Below are 21258 nucleotides of genomic sequence, written 5' to 3'. Positions count from 1 at the left end.
GTGCGCGGCCGCGCGCGCCACGCTTTACCGCGATTACTTTCGGTTTCTGTTTGATGTTTGATCGTGATCGCGATCACTTTCACTTTCGCGGCCGCACGGCCGCTTAGGATAGCCAATAGGTCTCGCTTTTGGGACCTTATAAGTATTTAGTTATGCAACTGTTGCATGGCTAAACACTTATAAGGTTCGAAAGGCGAGACCTATTGGCTATGCCAATGCTTGTTATTTAGGTCACTCTTCTCCAAGTAGTATTTCAGCCAAAAATACGGCGTGATTAGTAAATTGGCTATACGAAACAAAAACGGGGAATGATACATATTTGGGCATGTTTTCTCTTTAATAAAAAAAAACATTTTTGAAAAGTCGCTTCAAATTTGTAGGAATTTAAGACAGAATCCGATGGCTTAATGAATTATACTACACTAACTTCGTTGTCAGAGCTGGGTGAACAAAGAATATCAGGAACATTCGAGTTGTTTTGAACTCAGTCGAAAATGTGGGCCCAGGCCTACCCACAATTCTTCATTAAAAAAATGCAGCATCTTAAAAAGACAACACATAATACGTTTAGATCAAGTTCCTCTTTTATCACTTTAGTGTATTAGTAGATATGTATAATGCAATACACGCCTAGACTGTGGTAGGCGGCCACCTGTCGCATTAAAGGAACACCTTAACCAATCATAAGTATTTCGACTAAGAATCTGTAACCGCTTTTGAGCATGCCTTACTTTATTAATTTGAATATTAGATTCATCCTGCTTCCCTCCAGTTTCCTTGTTATTTTGTTGTACAATACCGTCCACTTTTAGAGAGATTTCACTTAATTTTTTTTCCAGTTCAGCAGAATGTTTCACCATCCTAGAACAAATGAAAATAAATATATAATACTTTCAGAAAGCTTTGGGAATTAAGGTATTTCTAAGAAAATATAAATGAATTGACATATCGAAACATACTTTTGATATTCGTGTTGTGTGACCAGGGCAGAGTTCAGATTATCATCCTGGTTGGAGTAATAGTTTCGCCAAAGTCTTTCTTTCCATTTTTGTCGCTTTGCAAGAGCTGTCTAACAAAATTTGAGGAGAAAAATAGTTAAAGACGTGTTAGGATGAGCTTTTGAAAATCTGGAAAAGCATACAAACGGGTGAAAAAGTACGAGTCTTTCACCTAACTTTGAGTTGTTTTACAGAATTGAACTGAATAATGTTCATCAAAATATTAAAGTCTCACAGAAACATGCATGATAAAATGGCAGTAGATCCGTGATGCCACTCTGGGAAATATCCTGCTGAGTTTTATCACACTAAAAAACAGGTAAAAGGGAAAGTAAACCAGGCAACAAATATGCATATTGCACACCAGGGTTATCATGATTATTATTTTTAAGTAGAATCACTGACGTGCCTAAATTAATAGAGTTTTCACTGCTCCCGGGTGATTGGTGTTTCTGCGACTAATGGAGGGCAGAGGGGCAAGAAAGAGCCTTTGCATGCTTGCTGCCTTCATCAACATGTCTTCATTGACCCAGTACTACGCATGGAGGTTAAGTTTCATCCATTTTACCCCAGCTGCTTGTTTTATTGTAAATTTGTTCAGAAGTTTTTGTACGGAATGTGAAAGGAAAAATATACAGCTATCCTAACAATATGTATGACACTACTCTGCAGTTGTGCCCGCATGTACTGCAAGCAGGAATTGACTAACGCCCCTGGACATCCCATTCCAGATTGGCACTGCAAAATACTTCTGCTGCGTGCTGTCAATGAAAAAACATTTTTGATTGACTGTAACGTTTTCTCCGTACACCTACATTTGAACCTAAGTTGGGCAGATTGGTCAGGAAGGGGAACGTCAGAGGACAGGGTTCCAAAATGTTCCATTTTCTTAGAAAGCAAGAATGTAAAACCGACTGCTGGAAATACATGCAATTTGGGTACTGTACGTAAGAGTACTGGCAAAAAGTATGGAAAAAGTCTACCATCTGCCCATAATAGGTACTGTGGTTACTCGACATACCTTTTGGCCAAATGTTGCATCCTTTGGCTAAAGCCCATTAGGCATGGCAACTTGCCTTGCTAAATTGGCAGTCAAGGCAGAAGTAGTGGAAATGGGTTCTGAAACATACACTCAGAACAAACCCAACCATAAGCTACACTAGTAAGTGATAGGAACGGGATGGTAGGCACTCCATCTTATTGTAGACCACACCCTATACTCAAAGTCCATATAGTAAATGTGAAGGCCCTAGGCTTCGGCAGTAGGGGGGATTTTATCACAGCAAATCGAACTGATTTGACTTCATTACAGGTAAAGAAGTGAAAAAAAGGCATAACCCTAGGGTATCATCAGTTCATATAATATGCAGGGTATAAGCAAAGGCTGTGCCCATAGGGTGAGTGGGCACTGGACATTGGACATCCCCGGCTACAGTGATGACAGCCTTCACTCTGTTCCAAAGGTAGTGCCAGTAGTATCACTTAGAGATTATTGCACTAGGCTCTGGGGCATATGGAATGAACAGAGATTATGAGCACAGGCTTCACAGCGTATAACGGAAAGCCATGCTTAAATGGGTCTAGGTGAATGGGCGTAAGTGTGGGAAGGAGCTCTATGGCCAGGAAATATGGGCACAGGGAATTACCATAGACACTGCAGTATCCAGAAACCTCGCCAGAGGACCTAAATAATGCCTAGTGACTTGAGCATTAATGGAGAATTAGCAGAGGCCTCAGATAAAGTCAATGTCGATAATATGGGGAAGTGGCATTGGCTCCTTTATATGGCCATATGAAAAGACCTGCGAACAGAGCCTGCAGGACATGGCCAGAGACCCTATCCAGCACACTCCCAAGATAGGGGTGTGAGCACAGGAAATGTTCAAGACTGCTCCCTGTGGCCAGAGACCAAAAGGCATAAGGGGCAAGAGCATGGACACTATGACCATGACAATAACAGAACCCAATTTAATCAAATAGAGATTCTGGAGGCAGAGGGAGCAGGTATAGTGTATGGATAACCTTATGCTGGCCCTTCTGGGATAGCATAAATAGAAGCCTAGATGGTTTGTAAGTAGTGGTGAATAGAGGGCATGCCCTAAAGCATGTCTAATGATAAGAGCTTAAAGGGTTTGGTGTCAGGCCTTGGCCAGTGTGTACAGAAGGCCGAGGATTTAGGCAAATGATGTGCCCTGGGCCCAACAGTTACAGGGATAAAACACACAGTGACGACTGAAAACTAAGCCCTGCACAAACCGCCTGCTACACACAGGCTATACAGAGCAGGAAAAGGATTGGGGAATCTTAACTGATGGTAACCTAAGGTCATTTCGAGTGCTCACTATGCAAAGCTCGAAGACAAAGATGTACTAAGAGAGGACTGATGAGATGAAATGAGAACCAGGCTAAAAAACTAGAAACTCTTGGAAGATAGATCTGGTACGGCTCAACCAAATTTGCCATCCCTGGCTGAAATTTATCACCTTATTGAGGAAGTTGCACAACTCCTAAAAACTAGCGGGAATAAAGTGATAGAGAAGAGTCATCATCCAATAGTCCCAGCGATGTTCAAGAAAAAAAATGAAAGTCTGTGAACAACCAGATTCGATTACTAGCGGTGTTTGTGACTCACCAGAGCTTGTGGGAATCTTAAATGAAATAACCCCTGATAGGATCAACTCGTGTGGATTAGGGGTGAGTGAGAGCTTCGAATGCCCCTTGTATGCCAAAATTAATATAGTTGCTAATGTTCCCAGTCACAATCGATTTGAGCTGCTGCAGTTGGCTGATGAAGCCACAGGGTTACAGCCTACTGATGAAACCACAAGGCCTCAAGCTGAGCCCAAAGATATAAATCAAGTTTTATCTTCCAACATTGAATGTGTCACCTCCCAGGATTTGAACAGTCATCTTGGAAGGCAGGATAGCAAACTGGACCACCTTAAAAATGTAATTCTATTACTATCGGATCAAGTGATCATATAGCCCCTGTTTGTGTGAACATGCCAAAGGCTGCCGGAGGGGGGTTACTGAACCCATACCTACGGCTCAGTCTAGTACGACTTGTAAAATCCCCTCTCCTATGACACTAAGTTCTGCACCTCAACAGAAGATCCTTACTACCCATAATAGATTTCAACCGGGAAAAACGGGTGTCCCAAGTAAGATGCTGAATAGCCCTCATCATGCAGTGATCAAATCAAGCTCAGAGCCCTTAAGGCCATTAAGATCACAGAATTCATGGAACTGTGTTACTAATAATACCCCCCGCATTACTCAGCCGAGGATGATTGGAGATCATTGTCCTAGTGTCAGAAGTAGGCTTCCTAATGATAATTCACGGCTGCTAACTTCTAATCCATTGAGGAGATCCTGTGATAAGGATCGCTGTTTGGATTCACAAGACTATCCACATTCTCCCTACCTTAATTCCATTTTTATGACAGAGGTCCCACAGCTGAAACTTGGCTCCTATTAAGATCCCGAAGCTCTGATTAACAAAGCAATCCATTGGCTGGGAGTTGAGAAGAAATGTCTCTCAGTCATAAGATCCGACATAGTGTTCGCTAAAAGGTATACATCGAGCTATGACTATATACAAGTTGCTTTTATATCACCCCATCTGGTCGAAAACCTAGTCAACTTCGAGTTAAGTACATGTAATTTGCACGGGAGCCAAACCCTGGGAATGAGGTTAAAGGCATTGCCGCCTTCCCATGGAATCTCATGGAACTCTGTTGCTGCTTGGATGAAATAGACTGACTAAGGCTGTCTCCTAAAAGGGACTCTAAGTTACAAATGAAGTCGAGCGAATCAGATACATCTGGTAGATTGCATGTAACTTCTAATGCTATAAGGTGCACTGATGTTATTGCTCCATCTTCTGCTGACTGAAGTCATTTTTTCGTCCATTGCGCTGGGGGTGAAGTGACAAAGGCCTTGGCCAAAAATCAGATGGGGATGGTTGATTTATGTAGCTCAGAAGAGAGCCAGGTCCACACAGCCTATCATGTTATAGGGTGCATTGACGTTTTTGCTTTATCTCCTGCTGACTAGGGTGAATTTCTAGATTACTGTGCAGGGGATGAGGCGATAAATTGCATGGCTAACCATCAGGTGGGGAAGTTAGATCCATCTTTTCCAAGAGTGTCTCATAGTTACACCGATTTAAACTCGACCTCATTAATCTCGTGTAAATTGGGCGACAACTTTGCAGATAACCTGTGTAAGCACCATGCCGTTAGTAGTTCTTACTCCATAGAGAATCCTGCCCAAAAGGAGATATTAGATGTCCCGACTGGAAATGAGATGAGTGAGCAGAGCAACCCGCGACTTTTTAAAAACTTCTAACCGGGAATATAGCAAGCTTGGGGCATAAATTAGTTGACTATTACTGGTTGGCATATATAGCTTAACAAGATATTTACTTGTTCCAGGAAACGTGGGCAACAGAAAAAGTATTTATTGATGTTTCACTTGCTATAGTGTAGAGGCAAAACCGGCAGCCCACTGTGGGAGAGCTATAGATGGGCTTATGATTTTAATAAAAAACGGTCGTATTAGCAGTTCTACACTAATAGCGATTGATAATTTAGATCTAATGGGGTTACTGTAACTTTTTCAACAGGACTCGGTCTATTTTTCATATTTATTTGAGGAGTACAAGCGGTCTACACAAATATCTCACATTATCACTCCTTGAGGGTCTTATTGATAACCAAATACAAGAATTGTTGTGGCAGGTGATTTTAATACCACCTTTGAACCCTCGACTCACTCAAATGTTATATCTAAAGAAGATGAAGAATCGGAATTTGCCTAGCATCGTGACGGTAAGTTCCAATTCTATTAAGGACACGGAGGCGAGGATTATGCTTTTCTCTCTTCGCTTTATTACATATAAATTTGCACAGCAGCCAGAGAGATTTCGAAATTTCTTTTCCAAAGGGTTATAACAATACAACTAGGAACTACAACTCCCTACAACCAAGGAGGAACGCGAGTATACAGTCCTTCCTCTGTCTCCATTGCATCAGGTACATAACGTCTTGTCTATCCTGCCACTTCCTCTTTCTTCGCGTAAGTCACGCCATTCCATTACTGGTCCTGTTTTGAACCATCGTTGCCTGGAAAAAACAAAAGAATGTAAGTCGAGGAAAAAAATCTCTTACGACTAATGCAAACGTTACAATAACAAACAACTTACAATGAGGTATGCAATCATGTCATCAATACCATAGTAAAAGGATAAATCGTTTACTTACTGCCATACGGGAGGGTTCACACCCCTGTGCCGCGGCGGGATAATCCTCGCCTCCGTGTCCTTAATAGAATTGGAACTTACCGTCAGGATGCTAGGCAAATTCCGATTCTATGGCAGGACTGGAAGCTTCGGTTTCTGCTAGTTCAAAGCTTACTTACTACCAGCTGCGCCACATCCAGCACCGGTTTAAAATAAAACCTCTTAAAAGTGGAGTCCGAAGACCAATCAGCAGCCCGCATCAAATCTTCCAAACGGGCTCCCAGCGCGAAAGCTTTAGAGGCCATGGCACCCCTGGCGGAATGAGCATCAAACTGCTTCGTATCAATACCAGCTTCCTGCATGACCCAACGTACCCACCTAGCTATGGTAGGAGAAGAGACAGCTTTGTGTGGCTTCTTGAGAGCTATCAAAAGTTGCTGCTCGCCCGGAGGGTGGAGGTCTAGTGTCAAGGCCTCATATGCCTTTAAGCAGTCTACCACACACAGTTTCGGGTTATCTCTAAAAGCCGGATAGGTAACCGATCATGAGTGAGACTTGGTGCGCCGGCCGATCGTGAAAACGGCCCCTTCCGGAGAAAAAACGCATGCCGAGATGTCCAAAGCTCGAACATCTGAAACTCTCCTACCGGAAACCAAACTTGAGACCTCCAACAAGGTGTCACCAGAGTGATCTCCGCCTTCTGCCGGCGCAACTGCGCCGCCGTCCTCGTTATCATGGAAAAAGGCGGAAACACATAGCCCTGTTCCATGCTCCAATCCTGAAGGAAGGCGTCCGTGGCCAGGGCCATTGGGTCCGGTCTCCAACTGAAGAACCGGGGAATCTGATGGTCCAGCCAAGAGGCAAAGAGGTCCGCTGAGAAGAGGGCCCAACGAGTGTTCAACCATTGAAAAATTTGAGGGTCTAGCTTCCAAAGGCTGGAATCATGAAGATGCCTCGAATGCCAATCCGCCACCCGATTGCTGTGGCCCGGAAGATATTCCGCCATGACCGAGATGTGGTGCTCCAGGCAGAACCCCCAAAAATCCTTTGCTAGATTTGCCAATGCCCGGAAACGGGTGCCCCCCAAGTGATTGACATACCGCACGGTAGAGATGTTGTCCATCTTCAAAAGGACGCAGGATTGAATTCTGTCCTTGGTCCAACATCGTACTGCAAACTAACCTGCTAGAAGTTCTAAGCAGTTGATATGAAGAGCTTGCTCGTCCAAAGACCAAACTCCCCCGGTGGAGAAAATACCCGCAACGAGCGCCCCAGCCCGACCTGCTGGCATCGTATTCTATGACAAGATCTGGAACCGAGCCGAAAATCGCGCGTCCATTCCATGCCTCCATATGGGATAGCCACCAAGCGATCTCCTCTCTTGCCTCTGCTGAAAGAGGAACCGAGTGGTCGTACGACCTGCCCTTCCGCAAATGATACCCCTTGAGGCACTGGAGGGCCCGATAATGTAGGGGCCCCAGAAAAATCGCCTGAATCGAGGACGAAAGGAGACCCACCAAACGAGCCAGGTGCCGCAAGGAGGTGTACGGTTTGGGAAATTGTCTGCCGCAATTCGTGGCGGATTTTCGCCATCTTCCTCGACGGAAGGCTCAAGGTCGCGTGGACCGAATCCACTACGAACCCGAGAAATGTGACTGATTGGGAAGGAGCTAGAACCGACTTGGCCTCGTTTATGATAAAACCTGGGCCCTGTAAAAGAGACACCGTTTGATGGAGCTGACGCGATAGTATCCGAGGACATTGTGCCATGAGAAGGAGGTCGTCCAAGTATACGATCATGCGAATGCCCCGAGCTCGGAGGAATTCCACCGCAGGATGGAGCACCTTGGTGAAGCACCAAGGGGCCAAGGAAAGACCGAATGGAAGAGCGGTGAACTCGTATACTAAATCTCTCCAACAAAATTGGAGGAATCGCTGATGGGGAAGATGGATGGGAATCACCAAGTAAGCATAGCGCGCCATCCAATCCGCTGGCAACAGGACGTCGCGAAGAAGATGGTTCCCCTCCATCTTGAAATGACGGTACATCAACCAACCGTTGAATTATTTGAGGTTGATAACTGGTCGGCAACCCCCGTCGGCTTTGTCTACCAGGAATATATTGCTGAGAAAGCCTCGAGGGTGCAAAGTTGATCGGCGAATGGCTCCTTTGCGGAGACCTCCTCGTCGATCAACTGAGTGTCTGAGAATGTAAAAGCTAGCGGTCGAGGTCGAGCCTCCTGCTGTGGATTTCCGTAAAATTCAATATGGAAACCTTGAATGGTCTGAAGAACCCATGCATCTGAGGTTATAGGTGCCCATGCGCTGTGAAAAGTCGCTAGTCGACCGCCAATGCGAACTTGCGTTGCAAGAATAACACTTACCACTGTAATTGGCTCCACCGGAATTGGACTTGAAGCCTCCCCGGCCTCGGAATTGTTGTCCTCACGTGGGGTAGAAGTTGGTGTAATTCGCGGTTGAATTATACTGTCCGCGACCAGAGCCTTGTCCCTTTGAGGGGTTTTGCTGAAAGCCTCGGCCGGACGAGCGGCCCCTGCCTCGTCCGGCCCAGCGGAAAACCCGCTGATTAAAGACTCTTTTGATGTTGGATTGAGACTTGTCCAGCGATGTGAATGTAGAAACAAATTTGCCCAGTTCTTTAATGAAGGGCTCCCCGAACAGGCCACCCTGGACCACCGCACCAGCTTCGGGGGAGGCCAGGTCTCCCAGCTTTGGATTAAGCTTAATCAACAACGAGCGGCGACGCTCGGTTGAAAGGGTGCAATTAGCATTGCCCATAAATATAATAGCCCGCTGGGCCCAACTGGAGAGGACTTCTGGGGAAATAGGGGACCCTGAAACTTTTGACTCCTCCGCCATATCCAATATATTGGTCATCGGTCCGATAGCGTCGAGGAGCTTGTTCTGACAGGACCTCCAGGATCTATCTATACCCTTCCTAGGGTCCTTCACATACTTAGCCAGGAATGTGGCCATTGTCGTGTCCAATTCCGGCGTAGAAGCTATCTTGTCAGGCAGGGTAGGCCTTGGACACTCCGCCCGTAAACAACTCCTGGCCTCCTGCGCAAGGGGTTTACGGAGACGACCTGAAACAAATCTTACTACCTTGTCTCCAGGAACCCAGGCCGCGGACCGGGGGTGCATAATCTCATCAGGATTAAGCATGTCTGCGTCCTCCTCCGGCAGCACGGAAGTAGAGGGAGTAGAAGACGGCCGCCACGGACGGGAAGACACCGCCTCCTCATCCGTGTCCCCCTGAGTATCATCCTGACCTGATCTGGGGGAAGGAGGATCGAAAGTACCCTGAGGGGCGTCCGTTGGAGGAGTCGCTGGGGCGCCCAACGACGTTTGCGCCAAAAACGCCGACTTTAGGCGCGCGAAAGCATCCACGTCCACCCCTTCCGGACGCTGTTTTTTGGACGGCAGAGGACCCTCTGCAGGCTGCCCGCCAGATGGCATCGGATGCTCGGAACGCGCAGCCGCTAACCTACTGCATTCTTGCACAATTCTGTCGGAAAGGTGTTGTTCCATAGGACCCACAACCTCATGGACCACCCGATAGATGGAAGAGTCCACTGCGTCAAAGAATTCATCATCCCAGGGCATATACTCCTGGACTTCCTCCTCATAATATCCTGATTGGGCAGCCATAATATAGTAAAAGGTAAGTAACCACTGACTACACACGCGGACAATGCACTGCACAACCAGGAGGCTTAGGTAGGAAAAACTACCAGCTATGGGCAGGCCAGGGACTGCGTAGAGTTTTTGGGTGACCCCAAGGATCACAATGGGCTTGCACCAACCCAGAACGCGCCACTGCCCTCAGAAACCTGACAGGGCAAACTGCCTCCCTGCGCGTTCACCTCAATGACAGCAGACAAGAAATGCCAAAATAATGCTGGAATGGTTAACTTTTGCGTAGCACGCGATTTTGATATGCAAAATGTGGCCAAAATGTGCAGGAGATACGAGCGCGACTTCACGCGTTCACCGCGGGTAGAACCCGTTATACGGACCCCTGCCGGGGCATTCAGGGAGAATATGCGGAAAATACGGTCCGTTAAAACGGACGTCAGAGGTGAGGCAGTAATGGGGCAAGGCTCTGATCCGTTACCTTCGCGGAGTGGCTCTTCAACTGAGGAGCCGCGTCTCAAGGGCAACGAGACGAGCGAGTCCCCCTAGCGGCCCGAGAAGGTGCCGTAACAGCCGCTTGGCGCGCCGACCGCGTAGGAGCGGAAAAACGTACCCGCGGCCGGCTTAGGGATCTGTAATCAGAGCGCAATAGAACTCTCACATGAATAGCGCGCAATATTAAAAAGCAATAACCACTCACAGAAACAACAAATAAAGAGTAATGAAGAAAGTAACTTATCTGGCTGCGGGAGCAGCAAAGAAAGAGGAAGTGGCAGGATAGACAAGACGTTATGTACCTGATGCAATGAAGACAGAGGAAGGACTGTATACTCGCGTTCTTCCCTGGTTGTAGGGAATTGTAGTTCCTAGTTGTATTGTTATAACCCTTTGGAAAAGAAATTTCGAAATCTCTCTGGCTGCTGTGCAAATTTATATGTAATAAAAGCGAAGAGAGAAAAGCATAATACGAAGCCCCCGGTCCTGCCATAGAATCCTGGGGTATTCCACCATTATAAGGTGTCCCTAAGAAAACGCTTTCAAATGTTGCTCTAGAACTAGCTTTGTTCACATTAAACAGGGGTCCTAGAGCATGTTGTGGGCCAACTCCCACTGATCCTACCAGGGCTGTTGCATTCAAAAGAGGTGAATACACTAGTACTATTTATTATGTCTTAGTTGATATAAGATTGTGGCCACTCCTTGATGACATGGAAGTGGTGACGCATCTGGATAGTGACCACAATTCTCTTGTAGTAACTCTAGCTGGTGACTCCTTGAATCAAGATAAAAACCATCAGATTACTATTGTGCTCGCCCCTTTGGTAACAAATAATCGTCATTATGTTTCCTGATCGAATTTTATGTCTAACCATAAATTGTCTACACCGATCTATAAAAATGTATGTTACGCACCTTGAAATATACAAAGGGTCGAGAGAGGACGCTATCCCTATTTTGGATATACACACATGCTCATTTAAAGCACTATGGGAAATCTTCTATCAAATTAGTACTGTTAAGACTTTTAATCCTCCCCAAGGTGGATAACTGGTTTAACCAGGTTTGTAAATTAGCAAAGATAGCTTTGAAGAATGCTATAATAGAGGGGAACCGTGTCAATATCAAGGGAGCAAGAACTACATATAAGTCCACCCTGACCAAAGCTAAGAAGGACTGGGAAAATAGTTTATGGCAAGATACTCTGGATGCCAGTAAAAATAATGACACTAGATTATTTTGGCGGCTTGTTGCCCGAACTAAGTCAGAAAAGCCTAATTTACATCATCATAACATTCTCCCGGATAAATCAATCAATCAATCAGGGATTTGTAAGCGTGCTACTCACTCGTGAGGGTCTCAAGGCGCTGAAGCGGGGTGGTCAGCAGATCTGTTTACCCGAAGAGCCAGGTCCTTAGGGTCTTCCTGAAGGTGTTCAGGAAGGGGGCGCGTCTGATGTCTGCTGGTAGCTCGTTCCAGGTCTTGGCTGCGATGTGAGAGAAGGATAAATGGGTGGCACATTTTACCGCCCTCTATGCTCCAGGCGACCCCCAGGTTTTTAATGGCACCAGCACTTTTTATGCTCCATCTGCATTGGACCCCATCACTCCTGTTGTCTTTAGTTTGAAAGAAACAGCTAGAGCAATTGAATCACTGAAATCTGTAAAGGCCCCCGGCCCGGGCAAAATTCCTGGTGATTTGTATAAATCCGAACCCTCGATATGGTCCATATATTTAAACATGTTGTCAAATGCCATAGCAGCTGGGGGAATAGTATCAGATTCCTGGCTCAGGGCAGAAATTATAGCAATATACAAAAAAGGGGATGCAGGGGAGCCATCAAATTATAGACTCATTAGCCTCATTGATAATGCCCCAAAAATGTTCTCACAGCAAAATTTGTGAGACTTCTTGACTGGGTTAAGGCCTATGAAATTTTATCCCCCCTCCAGGCAGAATTTAGATTAGGAATCAGCAAAACGGGGGTGTCGTGGCCAGCAGCATGGCCGACCAGCCGCATCTGCCCCGAGCTCCGGTCACCCAACACTAATCCTGACAGCAATCCTGCTCTTTAAGCCACCATCCACGGCCCATTTCAGGCGCTAAATACTCCTGGCACCCCAGACACACGGCCGGGGCCATTTCAGTAGAGGCTACTGTGACAAGACGGGGCAAAGTTACACTGAAGCAGAGACGACCCGTGGATGTCAAGATGGCCGACGGGACTCAATGGGTACATAACAACTTGGGACTGCCACCCGGACACCTGCGGTAGGCTGCCTGCGTGCTGCGGAGCAAAAGCTGTCCACAGCTTGGGACCTGCAGTGAACCACCGCTGACGATAACCCGGGAGCCGACTGCACTGTTTGGGAGGCTCTGGGATCCTGCGTCGGGCGTAACCATGAGGCCGTGTGGAGCCAGGAAAAGGAAGTAACGGGCCACATTGACAGGGTGAGTGGACCCAAGCTATTGGTGCGGTCCCGGTGATGACGCAGCTTGGAAACTTTAAGATGGCCGCCGGGGCCTGACAGCCTGAGGGGACAGGCCTGTGCACGTACCCAGGGGCCGGCCATAAGACTCCAGTTCGCCGGACAGTAGGAACTCCCTAAGCTCGCTGTTGTTAGTGCCGGAGTGTGCCGAGACCCGGCGGAGCGGCGAAAGTCGCTGGGGGGTATCGTCGCCCATCACGGGCGAGGTTGTTTGCCTCAGCGAACCCTCCTTTGGGGGAGTGTGTCCGGGGGGGCGGTCTGAGCTGCCTGAGGCCGGGAAGGGGCCCCCCGACCACGAGGCGGACGATCCACATACAAGAATTGGGCAGAGAGTGAATCCACAGAGGAGCAGCAGCAAATCCGAGAGCCCAGCCTGAGCTTAGGTGAGAGGGACTGCGCTAGGATGAGTGGGAGGCAGACCGCCCTTGAGGCTGCGGGCGACTAGCGGGAAAGCCAAGGGAAGCGGAGAGCAGAATAGTGGCCACGACAAACTTGCCAGCTGTGTAACTCCCAGGTGCTCCACCCAGAGGCGCTTTACTATGGACAGAGTGGAGGCGTCCATGCCCAACAGGCTGCCCTTCTGAGTCCGGGGGAGAGAAAAAGACATAGATAAACTGAAAGCTGTACAGTGAGCACCTTAGGAAGTAAAACAACTAAAGGCTGGTTGTGTAGCAGGGATTCTGCACATATACAGAACTATGTGCAGGAAACCAGGACCTCAGTGTGTAGTGCTATACGAAAATACCAACCTCGGTACCCCGATCCCCTATCCGACTAGCTATAGTGTCTCATTCGTTCTCCGTGCTACAGCGACGCTACTAATGATTAGACATCCTAGAACATGCTACTCCGTTCCTCTCAGGAAAGGTAGAAATAAGAACACTCTTTCTTCAAACTCTCGTACTTGTCCACAACATGAGTAAATAGAGTTGAAGTATAGTTTAAAATGTTTATTTTAACTAACGTGCTCTATAATGCAGTACACAAGCCAATACTAGCAGCAAAATGCATAAGATCAAACAAATCAGCATAGTTACAATTCCATATAGAACAAAAAGGGAAATCATATTATAATTATAGTGGAAACAGGACTATAGCCCCTTGTCACCCTCCCCTTCCTAGAAGCTAGTTTATTATAATTATAGAAGACCGCCAGGCTTTGTCCGGGGACCCCATACCTCTGAGTTCAGATGCAGGAATTTACAACTCCGGATAAGCACAGCTCTTCTATCCTGGAAAGCGTTTTCTCCAAGTGTCTTAACATGCATGCACAGCAATATTAAAAGCACCAGATTTCCAGGGTTGCAGCTGTGTTCTCTGTTATGGCTAGGGACTGAGACTGACCAAAGCAATTCAACAGAGCTCATTGTTTTTTTACCTTGAGCACGCTGTGCAGACGAGGAGCAGAGTGTTCAACTAAATATATGAAATGCAGACATTTCTCATGTGAAAGCGAGCAAGGAAAGTGTTTACGAGAAATGTGCCATGTAGTAACGTGAGCAAAAGCGGCAAAATGGCGGCCAAGCATATACTAACTTATGCTAACTTAGCAATGTCCACTGGTGCATCCATATCCTCACTACACCCTCCCCTTGGTTAGTCCATGGGACAGTGGTCTTAGAGAGAACACAGCTTTCAAAAGTCTGAGCAAGAATCAAGAGCATTTGTATCAGTGATACCTCTGATTTGCGGGGAATATTTGGAAAGAGAAATATAGTGAATAGAGAAAAGAAAAAAAAATGGTTTGTGTCCAAAAAGACATAAAAAAAAAAAAAAAAAATCAAGCATGGATACAGTGGCTGATTCAATCCAGCAGGGTGTACGAACAGTATGTTGCAATAGCCTCCTAGAGGAAGTCATTGTTCTCGGCAGAAAAAAGCATTGCCATCCAATTAAGTAAAGTGAATGAACATATATGTTCTTCAATCACTGGCGCTTCCAGCACCATTAAAGGACAACTTGCGTGATACTCAATGTAACCACGTTGTTGGAAATCATGTGCTGCTGCAAAGATATCTCATTCAGCCAGAATTCCCTGCACCGCTGCGCAGGCCATACTTCCAATACCGCAACATTACTGCTCATGGGCCACTAAGGGACTCATTATCAGTTCAAAATCAGCTGGAGGAAATGCCGTATTGGAAAGGCAAAGATCCAATGCCCATTGAAAAGGACAATCCAAGCAGGTGAAGACAGGCTGCACGCAAGTGAAGTAGGCAGCGCGGAAAGATAATCCATAAGCCACGCTTAGTGTGGCCAGGGGCAGAGCACCATAGCACTCAAGAATACGGCTACGGAGTATCTGCAGCTGGAGTTCGCCGTGCAGAGCCACAAGAAGAGCATCCATTTCGTAGCAGGCAAATCAACAGGAAAACCCCAGCGGCTAAGGCAAGCAACAGTGGCAAGCCACCGAAGACGCTGGAAAAAATAGAATGAATAAATGCTGGTATCACACCAAATATAGTTTGGAATGAGGTCACAAGGCCAGAGCCCACAGCTTTAAAAAAATGGGCAATGCCTGTAGTGTTAGAAGCATTGAAGATAGTGTGAATTAACGCACCAAAATGTAGTGGGAGGTCAGTATTTTTTTTTTTTTTTTTTTTTTAAACCTTTATTCGTGCACATTAAAAGAACAGATACGGGCCTACAACCTTCAGGCCGGCCACGATACGGTTAAGCACTGATACAAACATTACGGCCCCTGTGCTTCAACGGTCAAGATTAGCGACGAATTATGCATTATACACTGGAGAAATCCTTGACACCAGGGGGAGGAGACGTGAAGGTTAATTTTAAAGTTTTCAAAATAATTTTATCAGGAAAAAAGTCAATGAAGAATAAGAACCAAGGAGATTCGAGTCCGCCAGATATCTGCACCACACGGGAGAGCGGCAGTATCATTAAAACAGCAATGGAAGTAAAATCTCAGGCAGTGAGGCGACGCAGTTATATAACAGGATAGTCACATGAGCAAGTACGCACCTCTCCAGTGCCGCCCCCACTCAGTCAACCCCACACCCGGACCCAGAATCGAAACAAGTATAGCGCAGAAACATAAAAAGAAAAAAGGCCCATAGAACTAAAGAGAAACAGTGAATTACCCCCCCACCCTACACCAATGCGGAGGCTACGGCCTACCCCCCCCCCCCAGCATAGTGCCTGTCGCCCGATGAACCCGAAATATAGACAAGAAAGAGAGTAAGAATAGAGTAAAGAAAGATAAGAAGACAGAAAAGTAAGTGGGGAGGAGCCTACGTATCATCAGAGCGCCCTAAACCATCGGCCAACTACAGCCTCCATACACTGTGAACCCACTACGCCGAAAGCGATCGTGTGAAAATAACGTGTCACAACAATTTCAATGAAGGAAGACAAATCGCGACGAGTGCGCACAACATATACATACAGTTCCAGTCCCAGTCCAGCCCATCCGTGAAACCATGGCGATATAAATCAATCTAGCCCTGGCCCGATCGCGGGCTTGAGATTAAGCCAGCCCCTACGTGAAGGCCCCGCATCCCGTGCAGACTAAGACAATATGGCCGCTTGGGAGAAGATGGTGAAGTGGAATCACAAAATGGCCGTCGACCATCCATAGAAGTCCCTTTGTGCACCACATAAAGTCCAGACATGGCATGTAAAGTACAGGAGTTCCACAGAAAAGAAGCAGTAGGCCACCGCGAACGATTCCTCAAGGATGTTAGGTGTTGCTCAGCTGAATACTCTTGCAGACGCGGTAAAACAGGCAACAATGAAGCCGGCCGCAAGGGACGGGGAAGCAATGTATCCGCTGTTGAGCTGGAGAGCAATTGATCCTGGGTGCCGGGAAAGCCAGATGCAGGCACCAGTGCAGCACGATCACACACAGCTATTGCGTCCCCGCGAGAGGACAAAAGCACTGGCAGACCCACGCCGTGTTGATAACCAACAGGGCGCTCACGACCCGCAGCGGACAGCATGGAGTCAAACTGTTCACTCAGCGCCTGCAAGCGAGCACACATGTATAGACGAAGGTCCCGCAGGGCAGCCAGAACGGAGCCGCATGTCAGCGGAAGCTGCGCCCCCACATCGGCAGCAGTCCGGGACAGCACTGTGGCGCTGGTGTCCGGTGGGGGGAGGGCGAAGCGGGCAGCGGGCGAGACCAGAGTATCACCCCCCAGCCGCGAGCAGGCAGACAACACCATGTTGTACCGCCGGACGGTACGATGGCCAGGGGGGGGGGTTCGCAGCAAGGAGTCAGTTCCCTTCAGGTCTGCGCCGCAACAGGGAAACCCAGCAGTCGCCTCCCCTCCCTCGGGCTCTCATTGCAGCCGACTAGGCAATAGAAGAAGGGGGTCTGCAGTCTCCCACAGCGCGGTCCACAGATCGGGGCAGGAGACTCGCCGCACCGGGGCTTACCCTACAGCCCCAGCCCGTCACGCGCAGGGTGCAGGCGGTGTCTGGCCGCCCCTCCCCCGGCTCTTCTGGCGACAGTCCGTGGTGTGAGGTGAAGTCGGGACCGCGGGGCTGGGGTTTGTGCCAGCGGGTCCGGTGGCTGCGGAGCTTCCAGGGGGCCGACAAAGGCCACAATGGCGCCGGGGTCCAGTGCGAGACAAAAGCACCAAGAACTCAGGCATCCGGGCGGGCTGAGACTCCGGGAAAGCGGCGGCGTGGACAGCGCGTCGTCGCACACATTTCTCCTCGAGAATCGGCGAGGATAGGAATCAGGATGATAGTCCGAGGCCCACGGCCGACGGAGCCGGGCGCTCAAGCGTCTGCTCCGGTCGCCATCTTGGCTCCTCCCGGGAGGTCAGTATTAAGAAGAGATTGGACCTCTGTACGGGTGTTAGCCACGTGAAGGACGAATGTCTCACAGGCAGATGTGAGAGAAACTTCTTTTTGGTATAACAATGCTCTTATTCTGCTCAACTTGTTGAAGTCTGCCTTCAAGGTCAGAATGGAAGGCCAAATCGAGTTATCGAGTCTCCCGTGTGGGGGAGGAAAAAGGAAATTTTTACAGCAAACCACACGCTGTGAAACCGTTACTATGTAAGGGATGCCGGCTAACATGCTGGAGCATTCTTCATTATTTAAAAGCAAATAACTACCGTTTGCAGGCAGAGTGAAAGTGGGTGTTATAGACGCGAGGGGTATACCTTTTAAAACAAAAGCAAGATTCGCGGCCGTTATGTTACACGTGCATGCAACTGGATGTTTTTACAAACAAGGGAATAACCTATTGTGGTGTCACATGATTCCCCAGTAAGGTATACTTCTTTGTCATCCCTAGGCCATCTGTATGTGAAAGGTAATGACCAAACTTCGTGTAGAAATGCACTGCCTAAGGGTTCAAAGTGGCCTAGTGGATAGTGTTTCATGCAAGATGTCAATTTAAATAATGAAAATGGGAGAGTTATCACCCCATGGATGAGCCAGATAGCTGAGTCTGTTTCCGCCACAGAGAATGGTAACGGGTCTAACCTCTCAATATGCAAAAGAGAGTATGTAGCATCTTTCATGGACATAAACTGTTGTTTTGTTGTCAAGTTAAATGGCAAAAATAACGATGACGCATTCAAGTAATCCCATGGAACTTTCCCCATCTTCAGAGTCTGTAAAGTCCATGCAAATTGCATAACTGAACGCAATTGATTCTGACCATGATATAAAACAGAAACATCGTCTTGCACGATGTCAAAAACAGAAGAAACAATGTTGTCCAATATGTAAATGTGGGAAGAAAGTGTGTTAATACTATTATCAACAACAGAAAGCACTTTTTCAAGATTAGCCTGATCTATTGCCCTTAAATGTGAAGCTGCTTCAATTTGGGATAGTGTCCAGATTTCATTGTAAGCTGCATAAATAAATCTTTTTGATCTAGGTCACTTTATAAAATCTGTCAAATTAATGTCACCTGATAATAACGACAAATGTTGTTTAACTGAAGCTACTGACGAGTGTTGTAACCAATTTTGACAAAGTTTCCCGACTGAATATGTGGTAACTAAATGTGTGTTAGAAAAACGAGGATCAGGCCTATCCTGTGTGTAACCAGGAGCCTTGGCAAGGAAACGAAGTTGGCAAGCATCTGAACTAGTCTGCCAAACCAACCAACCTAGGGGGTCCAGACTAGACAGATTAAAGGTGTCATTTTTAAAAAGTGAGTGTAATTCATCCATGGAATAATTGGTAAAACTGCTCCAGTTCTTATACGCAGTCAGAGCAGGGATAGCAGGGGCATTCATTTGCTTAGAAGTTGCCAAACCAAAACAGGTAGTTTGATAAATTGAGTCATTTAAAAATAAAATCTGTGTTGGGATGAGGCATGCAAGGTGTAACGCCTCCGTGCCTCACACCTGCCAAGATTTAGAACCCCAGACAGATTTAAGATTAATTGTTGACTTCCACAGCTCACAGCCCCCAACTGTGAAATCATCTATAAAGTATTTAGAATATAACAATTTAGTGTGGGTGAGCATCATTTTAGAATTAGAAGAAACATTTAATTTAATATAGAACGGCCCAGGGTTTATTGTGTCAAAATCTGTAAAATTGGTGAATTTTTTCAAAAATGTTTTAAAGCTGCCTCCCAAAGGAGCCGGGCAATGTTCCCATTGTGTGTAATTAAAAACATTTCTAAATATGTTAGCTTTATGCAGATAATGATGACCATAGTGCTGATAGAAAATAAATCGGCATAACTTGCAGTATTCAAATACAGATCTTCAGCATCAAAGGCAGCATAGCATTTTAAATCTGAAAACAATGATTGCACAGCTTGTACGTCCCAATCATCTGATCTTATGTTATGTTTCACGATATCACACCAGTGAAACACGAAGTACATTTGGGACATTAATTATCTCTGTAGGGCCATGGATTTGAAGATCTACAGCCTCCCAAACTATGCCGCCGACTACTGGCCAGGCAGTGATGTTAACAAAAGTCTGGTCTCTTTTCATGATGTGAGAAGAAGAGTGCGGGGACAAAGTTCCATCAACTAGTTTAACAGCAAAGTGTTCCGGGATATAGTGGCCATTGATCAGAAGGAAAAAAAAACCCACAAAATCCATGGACATGAACAAAATAAATTGCGATGAGCACCAACCAGATGTAAGTCCAAGGTGCAACCAAATAACTGTGTTTAAACCAGGTGACAAAAATGGAAAATTTGAAAGTCGCCTGTGATTATGTGGAATGCGAGTCAAATGAAAAACGTGATTCATTAATGGCCTCAGGTCGCAAGCCAGGCAATGAAACTGTAGTGGGATGTGCAAATCCATCTCAATGACGGTGTCATCCTGTGTGGTGTTAGAAGCGGTCAAACCTGGATCTCCAGATACTGTTGTTGTAGACACCGCCGGTGTGATGGTATTCAGGATCGGCCAGATGTTGTAGCTTGACATTGTCAACTGAGATGTATCGGTTGTCTTTTCGACCAGGAAGTGGTGGTAAAATGACTGTACGAGTACCCTGCACTCCAAGCACTGGGACCGGTGCTCGATAAGAGGGGCCAAACTCTTTCTTGTTCTCCACCTTCTCTCGGACCAGGTCTCCGATTTTTGGTAGCCAGCCGACTACTGGAATCTGCAGCGCAGCATCAGTGGGTGAAGGCAAATGTTCCTTAGCAAGGCTGTCATGGGTCTCTTGTAGTTTCTGCAATACAGCACAATGATTATCTACGTCAAAGGATGCGGCAGACGCCGCAATGTCTAGACCATCAAGGTCAGGCACAAACATTTTCATGCCGAAGAGCATTTCGTATGGGGTCCGCCCACCCAGAGATCTTCTAGGGAGATTAATTAGTGCACGTTGTACGCTATACAAATGGGCGAACCAGTTCCTGCCAGTCCCTATGACCCTAGCTGTCAAGGACTGCTTTAAATCACGGTTCATTCGTTCCACGACCGAATTTGCCCTCAGGCCTGTATGGAGATAAAAATTTGACCTGCACCCCCAAAGACCGCATGGTATCCTTGTATGCCTTAGAGGCGTACGCGGGACCTTGGTCTGAATGGAAGGTGCCACATGCAAAAATTCCCATAAAGACACGCAAATCCCTGATGACAGTTCGGCGTCAGCACTGCGTTGTTGCCAAACCCAAAGAAAGCGTGTGCACAGATCGACTGCAACTAAGATGAACTTATAGGCAGTATCTTAAGAAAAATGACTGCAGTGATCTAAATAAATACAACCATAAGGTTTATTAGACATGCATAGATGTATTTGTGGTGGGCACGTTGCCGTAGACGGTTTAATCTGCTGACAAATGTCACAAGAAAGCACGTAATTACGGGTTTATATAAGCCGAGCCACTAGTAACGCTGCTGCAAGATAGAAACAGTTGCAGACACTCCAACATGCGCCGAGGCCCTTCCTTCGTGCGCGGCTG

At 46.8% G+C, this 21258-nt stretch overlaps 1 protein-coding gene across 1 annotated transcript in view; it reads right to left on the bottom strand.

Moving 5' to 3' along the window:
• Nucleotides 1-458: 458 nt before the first annotated feature.
• PKD2L2 (polycystin 2 like 2, transient receptor potential cation channel) overlaps nt 459-21258 on the bottom strand; it is a 1478337-nt gene continuing 1457537 nt past the window's right edge. Inside the window, exons 13-15 of the mRNA XM_085615012.1 lie at nt 960-1069; nt 732-861; nt 459-542 (exon numbers count right to left, since the gene is read on the bottom strand). Coding sequence (XP_085471138.1) covers nt 459-542; nt 732-861; nt 960-1069 — 324 coding nt within the window. The remainder of the gene's footprint in view (nt 543-731; nt 862-959; nt 1070-21258) is intronic.

This window comes from Triturus cristatus, chromosome 7 (genome assembly GCF_964204655.1).
Source record: "Triturus cristatus chromosome 7, aTriCri1.1, whole genome shotgun sequence".
Classification (NCBI taxonomy): domain Eukaryota; kingdom Metazoa; phylum Chordata; class Amphibia; order Caudata; family Salamandridae; genus Triturus; species Triturus cristatus.
Note: the sequence above shows the minus strand (reverse complement) of the source record. Positions and strands in the feature narration are given on the sequence as shown.